Source organism: Epinephelus lanceolatus, chromosome 21 (assembly GCF_041903045.1).
Source record: "Epinephelus lanceolatus isolate andai-2023 chromosome 21, ASM4190304v1, whole genome shotgun sequence".
NCBI classification, from domain to species: domain Eukaryota; kingdom Metazoa; phylum Chordata; class Actinopteri; order Perciformes; family Serranidae; genus Epinephelus; species Epinephelus lanceolatus.
In genome coordinates this window covers 28,516,936-28,526,163 of record NC_135754.1, presented here as the reverse complement: position 1 = coordinate 28,526,163, position 9,228 = coordinate 28,516,936, and the positions used below count along the sequence as shown (strand labels likewise).

At 39.4% G+C, this 9,228-nt stretch overlaps 1 protein-coding gene across 2 annotated transcripts in view; it reads right to left on the bottom strand.

Annotated features, from left to right (window-relative positions):
- Window positions 1–264: 264 nt before the first annotated feature.
- The window catches only part of pgs1 (phosphatidylglycerophosphate synthase 1), a 38,784-nt gene continuing 29,820 nt past the window's right edge, over window positions 265–9,228 (bottom strand). Inside the window, exons 9-11 of one of the 2 annotated variants that reach the window (XM_033610569.2) lie at window positions 9,073–9,221; window positions 8,853–8,983; window positions 265–873 (exon numbers count right to left, since the gene is read on the bottom strand). In XM_033610569.2, coding sequence (XP_033466460.1) covers window positions 8,864–8,983; window positions 9,073–9,221 — 269 coding nt within the window. In that variant the 3' untranslated portion in view covers window positions 265–873; window positions 8,853–8,863. The remainder of the gene's footprint in view (window positions 874–8,852; window positions 8,984–9,072; window positions 9,222–9,228) is intronic. The other variant, XM_033610570.2, reaches the window with a different exon arrangement.

The window sequence follows — 9,228 nt, the reverse complement described above, 5'->3', positions numbered from 1 at the left end:
GTTCAGTGAGGTAAAATTAGTGCTTTTGTCAGTGGAGTCTTTGACGAGAGCATAGCTAAGTTTCACTTTTACTTCAGTCCACTGTCAGAAAGGTCGGTCTGTTTGTGAAGCACTGAGCACACGACTGGATAAACAGGACTTTGATTAAACTGCATGAGTTGTGTGAGACTCTGTAAACAGATAAATGTTTTCTTTGTGTGTTGCTACAACGACGAGGATAAAAATCACAGACTGCACCAAACAAAAAGGCTCACACATTTGAAGTCATTTTAAAAACTCTCCACGTCGTCCTTTAATTTACAAAGATAATAACACATAGACACTGTACAGTTAGCTTTGAACGCTGCTGTAAACTCTCTCTTGAAATCTGTTATTAAGGCTCCTGAAGGGATTGTAATTCTTCACCACACCCGTCTGTTCTCCACCACAGTCTCTATTTCTACCATATACATGCAGGATGTACCTGTAGAGAAGTGTGTGCAGTAGTAGCAGTAGTTTTTTTTTTTTGTTTGAAATGCTTGTCGTTAGTAAAACTAAAGAAACAGAAATTCACAGTGTGATGACGTCAGGTGTTAAAATAAACTAACAGAGTAACAGTTGAGCAGGTAAACCACAGGATCTGGCGTTTAAAATGAAGATTTACCCGCTGAATTCACCACATACATCCTCTCCTGTGTGTGTGTGTGTGTGTGTGTGTGTGTGTGTGTGTGTGTGTGTGTGTGTGTGTGAGTCACTTCCTGGGACACGCTGATAGTGGAGGTGAAGGTGATGAATCCCAGCATGCTGCTGGTACACGAGTGTCCCGTCTGCACGAGCGGGCGGACCTCCACCGAGACCTTCAACCTCGGGATCGTAGAAAACCGAAGCCTCCTGCTGAGCACACACACAAACACAGAGATGTTCAGGAAGGGCGTGATGTGAAGGCTGAAAGAACAAAACGCTGTCATGTTTATTGCTGGCAGCCAATCAGAGACGAAGATTTACCCTACAGTTCCCTCAGTGTTTATCCCTTTCTTTAAAACTTAATTTTTATTTCATTTTCATCAACAACACAGTGTATACATTTCCTTTTTTCCCAGCTGTATACAGCATTTATACACGTTATATTCAGAAATTACTGAAAGCAAAATTTAAACAGAAAAATAAAAAATAGTATTGATATTTTATTCAATTATCTGACAACATGCTCTCAGAAGGTGTGTGTGCTCACTTATATCTCTGGATCTGATATTTACCACAGCTGGAAATCTTTAAACGTGAACTTAAAACCAAACAATTCAGCCAGACTTTTGATAAAGAATAATTTATATATTATTTACATTATTTTATTTACTTATTTTGTTGTATCTATATTGTCATATTTTATGTTTAATTTCATCAAATATTTTCTTATTATTCTTAAATGTATTATATATTTTTTTATCCCTCTTACTGAATTTATCTGTCTTTGTTTCGTATTCTTAATATATTTTTGTATTTTTTTAAATCTTAAGTTTAAAGGTACAGTACGTGTTCTCTCACTGAAGCTCAAAATGTCACTTTCAGCAGACAAACATGAGCCATGGTCGTAACCTACAGTCATATTCAGCTGATGCTGTGTCACAAGAGGTCTGATTTTTGATTTGATTCATTGCTTTCAAACATTTAAAAAAAAAACAAAACAAAATAAAATAGAATATATTGCAGGAAAAAAAACTACAAAACAGACAAACTAGAGATCATGACCAGACTTACAATAAGAAATATAAATTAACATTTCATGTCCGTAAAGGAGCAGGAAGAAGCAACATGCCTGTCTTGTCCTGCCCCCCCACCCAATCCCAAACTATAGTTCAATGTATGAAACCACAGTGGGATATTATAGTTTCACCACTAGAGGGCAGGCAGCTCCATCACACCCAGGATTCACCATGCGGCTGTGTGTGTGTGTGTGTGTGTGTGTGTGTGTGTGTGTGTGTGTGACAACAGCTGTATTTTAACCCTGCTGACCCTCAGGAGCGCGTTCAACATGTTTGGAGAGAGTCCAACCTGTTGTCACTAGTTTCTAACAATAGACAGCCTGCGCTGCCGATAAGGACTTTTGTTTTTTTGTTACTCTTTCAACCGGCAAAGCTATTGTTGGGGGGATGTGTTTTGTTTTTGCCTCTGCCAGGAAAAAAAAAAAAAAAGCGATAAGTGGTAAAGTACAGAGATCACAACAACAGGCCGACACAAAACAAGTGAGAGTGAACAAAGCTGAGAGAGAGCCAGCACTTATTCTGTGTGTTTACATGAATGTTAGAAACAAAAATACAGGAATTAAAGAAACGACAGGCCTGAATAAAAGACGTGGCAAATACTGATGATAACCATATACTTTAAGATATGACAAATTAGTAAAAAAATATTATTAATTTAAGAAAATCGAACTGCAAAAAAGTGAGTGATTGATATAGTTTGCTTCAAATATTCAGTAAAAACTAAAATGATCTCTCATTTCTTTAGTTTGTGAACAACAACAGTGAGATTCAGATTCTGTATACAATATTAATAGGTACAGGTGATTTCCTTCTTTTAGTAAAATCCTAAATGATTGTTTTCTTCCCACCTGGACCTTTATTCTCTGCCATTTCTCCTCTAATCATCACGCTGTAACCTGTGACAGGCTGTTATGATACCACAACTATCACACACTCACATATATGGAGTTTTTGTCGAGCTGTTAGCGTCACGTAGGTTTACATTACCAAAGGTTTATGACAAAATCACTTGACGACACGACTCGTCGAGAGAGGAGAGGGAGAGACACTGTGCTGCTGCCAGAGGAGCCGCTGAATGAGTTCCCTCTGAGCGGTAAGTCACTAAAAGAGTCTGAGAAGTCCGGGGCTGTTCATAAAACATTCAGGACGCCACAGTTTATTCCACACTACTGAAGCTGCTCCTCTTTTTGGAACCACCGCAGAGTGAGTAATAATTTCACTTTCAGCCATGCTTGTTGTTGCCATGGGAAACAGTATGATGTCAATATGTCAACAAGCCAAAATATCCCAAGTATCACGATGTGAATTTTTCATACGATATTAAAAATTGTACCAGTATCATCATGAACAAGATGATATGAGTTACTGTAGAGAGTTGATGTATTAGATAGCTTGTATCATATTTAGTCATTTCAATTTAATTCTAGTTGTTTTAACCTGAATTTTAAAGCTTGACAAGGAACAGGGACTATATCCATACTTCTTTAAATGTTACAATGTTCCTCTGTATTTTACCCAATGAATAAATAAAACTGAACAAATAGTCAAAAACATGCCACTAAGGTTCAGATGTGATAAATTTTTCAGGCCAATAACTAAAAAGAAAAGCTGTTTAAAAACTACTTCACTTACAGTCAGTATCTAAGCTCACCCCTCTCGACATTTAAAGATATGTTAAAGGTTGTACAACAGAAATGAAACACAAGCCTTTTCACCTCTCAGACGTGCTCTCTCAGAGTTTAGGAACATGTAAATAAAAGAAAACAACTCACTCCCACCTTCAGGATGTACAACAAGTGCTGAAACAGATCCGTAAAGGATGAGGCCATTATTATTCTGCATTTTTCTGATTGACAATAAATCTCTTGAAAAGACCAAAACTAACAATGTTAGTCAGTTCCTCAGGACTTTCTGACTTCCCCATCCTGTCTGTGGCTCTCAGCCCCAAATCCCACTGGCTCCTGCTGAAGGAATAAATCTTTGAAAACGGGTCACAGAATTCAAAATTCATTTGTTTGGGACCACTGCTGCCATTAAAGGTCCAGCATGTAGGATTTGGTGATGTGTAACAGTGACGTTACAGAACACATATTGACGTTTGGTCATGGACTTTCCACGTCCAGATACGACATACAAGGTACCCTGGGTGTGTTGGTTGTTGACGTTCTGGGACGCCGTGTCAAGTTCTGTCTGTTACATGCATTGTCTTCTTTCAAAATACACTTTGGTTTTCACAAGAAATTTAACGTTTACATACAGTCTCTTTGAAAATATACACACCACGTCGGTACAACACCACAAATCGACGTTTTTTCCTTCAACAACAAAAACACATGGTTGGGTTCAGGAAAATAAAACAGGGTTTGGCTTTAGAATCTTATGGAACGTGAACACCGCTCTGTCGGGTGAAAGTTGGTGTTTGTTGGGCCCATGCACCGCCCCCACCACCCATCGACTCAGATATTCACCGCCTTAACTTTTGTCCTTGTCCCGCAGCGTATCCCCCTGACGCCACTGTGCCCCGATAAACCATAACGGCAACCGGCCGCATATCATGCCGATGTTAAAGGACGCCTTTTTTCGTTGGTTTTTGACTCTGCAAGTCACTGCCCAAGTGCCAGATTTCAACAACTTCCGAGGCTCAAAAGACGCAATGGAATGGTGCCATCTAAACTCAGCGTCCGAAGTCGTTCACTCATTCGTTCACTCATTCGTTCACTCATTCGTTCACTCATTCGTTACTCCCTGCTCACTATGTGGGGAGTTTAATGTAGAGGACTATTTAGTGAGCTCATCTGTAACATGAAAAACAATTTCGGACACTACTCAGGTTATTTTCTCGGCGCCGATAAATTACGTGGTTACTGTCACACAATTGGCTGGTGAAGCATCCATAACAAATTCTGACGTGCATATCTGTGATAAAAACATGAATTTATACTGGGTGTATTTTCCCTAAATCAATAAATAGCATTACAGAGTACTCTGTGACTGTGTGTGTTGTGATGCTGCTCTGCTCACATTAAACATAAGCCTGTTAATAATGTTACCCCGTCAGAAGGCAAGAGGACAGAGAACAGCGCGATTGCAAGCTATCCCGCTAATGTCAGCAACTTTCTGTTTAATCTTTGTTGTGTTGAAGGTTGTTTTACCATCAGTCATGTAATAACTTGTGAATTTAATGTATAACGTTATGCATTCATCCATTACAGCACAAATCTCCGTCTCCGTGTCCAATAAAGTCCATCTGAACCACTGGCACGATGCATGATGGGATGTCTTGCTTGGTTAGTGACCATCGGTTGTACACTACTTTTCACGGTGCATTGTGGGATACCTTGAGTCCACTATACAGTGTATAATAATTCCCACTATACATTCAGACAGCACTACAAAATGGCAAACTCACTATATAGTGGACAAGTTACACATATTAAAAGTTATATATTTACCAATTTCACAGCAGTTAGGGTGTGTAGCCATTTTATTTTTCAAAGTTAGTGAGAGTTCCCTTAATGCTGCTCAAAACACTCATTTTCTTATTTAGTTTTCTTTAGAGGGGCTACAGAGTGGAGCTGTTATGGTTGAAACACAGCCGTTATAAGTGTTGAATCATAGGCAACTGGACTTGATTTTCTTCAAGATGTTTCACCTCTCATCCAAGAAGCTTGTTTAGTTTGCTTAGAGTCGCAGGCTTTAAACCCTGTGAGGGTGTGAACCTTTACAGAGTCTTTGAGGTCACATGTGAGCTGAGGTCTGTGTCCTTAACGACTCTGAAACTCAGAGCTGTCATGTACTATGACACAGGACTGAGAATGTTCACCAACATTATTTATTTAATATATATAAAACAATAGAAAGTTTACCAGTACATAAACAGCATTCCCGGCTTATTTGAAACCAGGAAGTGAGACAGGAGTCCTCGGGATATAACAAACCCCTTTTATGCCTGATTAAATTATGGTTCTGTAGAAATCTGACAGTGGGACACATCTGTATGTGCCAAAATTTTTATTACAAAAATATATTTGAAAACAAAGATGATTATAGCGGTACATTTTCACACTGATGTCATCAGTACACACTGTCAGTTTTAGAATTTGAAGACTTTTAAAACCTTTTTTAATGGTTGGAATTTGTGAATTCTTGTCTGGGACAACGGTGTTTTCTGTCACGGGGCAAGTTTAGAAGTTCAAAGAATAAAAGCAGATCAAAATATTTCATAAATCATAATTATTTCATACATATAAATCCTTTAAAATTAATGTTCCACCCCGGGGAGTTAGTCTGCTGATAATTTATCATTTTTATTATTATTTTTTGGTCGGGTTATTTAGACATCAAATGAGCCTTAAAGGAATCCACTGTGCCTCTACATGAACACATTATTCAGATTAACTCTGATAAGATTTCTGATCACACGTCACGGCTGTTTGTTTCTCACAGTCTTTGTATCATTTGACACCAAAGAGTCTTTTCTGTGGTTATCTAAATATGTTTAGAGTTCAACACAATTTGTAGCCTGAGGTCACAGCGGACTCTCACAGGACAAACCTCTCCCGTTCTGTGTTTGTGTCATCGTGCCGGTAAAACGAGGATTTCCGCGAGTCTTCTCAATGGTTTCCAACAATAGGCCTGGATGTGCTGCTGCTCACATCTTTGTCTGAGAGGTATTATTCTCACATTCACTGCGTGTGTACTTGTGAGTAATACTCCAGTGCTGAAAGATGATCTATTTACGACTGTTTCCCTCTGGCAGTAGATCACTCACTTTTTTTTCTTCCTCGACTCTGTCCAGGTAGCGATAAGACGCCACCCATTTACCGTCATTATCCAGCCTGTGACATTTCCTGTTCTCAGAAACTACAAAAAAAACCTCAATCTTCTGCTGAGATCTTGACAGGTTTCCTTTTTGGCTCATTCAGTTTACTGAATGTACACATCTTCCTTTCTTTGACTGTCTCCCTGCAGTTTAAACATCTACTTTCCTAAAAAAAATGTAACTTTCTCTCTCCAGAAATGTTCACTGACTCTGTTTCAGGGTTGATGAACCCTCTGGCTTCACCTCGCCAAGTCCTGACAGGACTCATGGTAACGCAGACCACACTGTCAGATCATCACCATAATACGGCGCTGACTCACTTCTTGACAGGAGTGAATCAGCCGACACGCTGTCCCCGCTCTCACTCTGCTGATTTGGGCTGCTGGGAAGACGAGGATGGGACCTGCGATTTGGGACTCACCACAATGACTGCAGGCATTTCTAAGAAGCCACAGCCTGTTTTACTGCGTGTGTGTGTGTGTGTGAGATAGAGTTTCTGTACAGTATGTTCACAGCTGTGTTTTGTCAACTCAGCTAAAACTAGACAAAATCTGAATTTAAAAAAATGGAAATAATGCATAAATGTAAAACATTCTTTAGATGAAAATTCAGGTTTGTTACAACTTGGGTTTTATTTTTCTTGTTTACAATAACTGTAAAACCAAAGTAAGTAAGTATGTTACTAAAGTAACATATCAGAAGACTAATTTGCATTGTACGTTGGAATCTAGTAAGTCAGCCTCTACAATAACACTGAACTCTTCAAAGTAATGATGACACAGCAAATGTGCTACAACAAAAAGCGGGAGTCAACCAGCTTGTAAAAGTTTAGCCAGATTTTTTAAACCACTTCTTTTGGAGAAAAACTAGAAATACTGCCCCACCCTGCAGTTGTATGTCTCCGTACGTCAGAAGAGTTTCTCCTACAGTTAACATCCACTTCAACCTGGCAGCATAGGAGATCTACACAATCGGCTGTTTCAGGATTAGTGTCATCAATTCAGTATCTGATGGCCACAAAGGTGTTTGATGCAGAACAATATGACGTCACAGTGATGCTGACCTTTGACATTTTTGATATATATTGTCATCACTTCATCATTTTATCATATTGGACATTTGTGTGAAATGTTGTCATAATTTATGCAAGTATTTGTGAGTTAAGGTCAAAAACTGTTTTGTGAGGTCACAATGACCTTGGCCTGTCATCAGCATATTCTTCCATCCAAGCAATTCCCTTGATGTGCTCTTGAGATATCGCGAGACATCATAACAGATATCACAAGACTGAGATGAATGCAGGGTCACAGTGACCTTAACCTTTAACCACCAAAATATTGTGGATATTGTGTTCACAAGAATTAGACTAACAAGGTTGCAATGACCTTGACCTTTGACCATTAAATTCTCAGCTCATTGTGAGTCCAAGTGAACATTTGTGCCAAATTTGAAGAAATTCTGTCAAGGTTTTCGGATATTGTGTTCACGAGAATGAGACTGACAAGGTCACAGTATATTGACCTTTGACCACCAAAATCTCATCGGTTCAATTGCGCCAAATGTATAGAAATCCCCTCAAGGTTTTCTTGAGATATCTTGTTCACAAGAATGAGACAGATGATGTTACATTGACCTTGATCTTTGACCTATGACCACCAAATTCTAATGAGCTCATCCTTGACCCAAAGTGACGTTTGTGCCAAATTTGAAGAAATTCCCTCAAGGTATTCTGAACATATCGCATTCCTGAGAATGAGATGGATACAAGGTGATGGTGACCATGCCCTCTGACCACCAGTTCGTTGGTGAGCCTAAGTAAACATTTGTGACAAATTGGAAAAATTCCCTCAAGGTGTTCAGATATTGTGTTCACAAGAATGAGACTGTCAAGGTCACAGTGACCTGCACCTTTGATCATCAACCACCAAAATCTCATCAGTTCATTGTTGAGCCTTAGTGGACATTTGCGCCAAATCAGTGAGGTTACATTGACCTTGATCTTTGACCTATGACCATTAAATTTTAATGAGCTCATCCTTGACTCAAAGTGGACATATGTGCCAAATCTGAAGAGATTCCACTGAGGTGTTCTGAGCTGAGAGGAACTCCAGTGGTGGGTGATATTTATTTCATCTGATCAATTGTTAACATTAAATAAATGTTACTGACTTTTTCTTACCTCTAGAAAGAAAATAAGTTTTAATTAATGGAAATGATCCTTTATAAAATAAACATTAGTAAATTTCATATGTAATGTGTGTGTGTGTGTGTGTGTGTGTGTGTGTAACCACCTGGTGGCATCTCAGAAGAAGTTCTTGATGAGGGGTGTGACTAGTTTCACCCACAGCTTGACGTGGCGGTCCGGCTGCTCAAACGTAGAATCAGACACCTCTGTGGAGCGCTGGTACAACATCTCCTTCTCCTGAGACGCACACAGTTTAACACACAGGTGTATATTCAGTAAAGACTTACACAGTCATTCATCATCATTTCTGCTTGTGGTTAACCCACCTCCTGCAGCTGGCTCTGCAGCTCCTCGTTCTCCGTTACTATAGCGATTTGGGCCTCCAGGTCACGGTGAACCGAGCGGTAACCGAAATTAGGGGAGCCAATTAGAGTGAGGCAAGGCCGATCCTGCCCCTGGAGGTAATACCACAGACCTGAGAG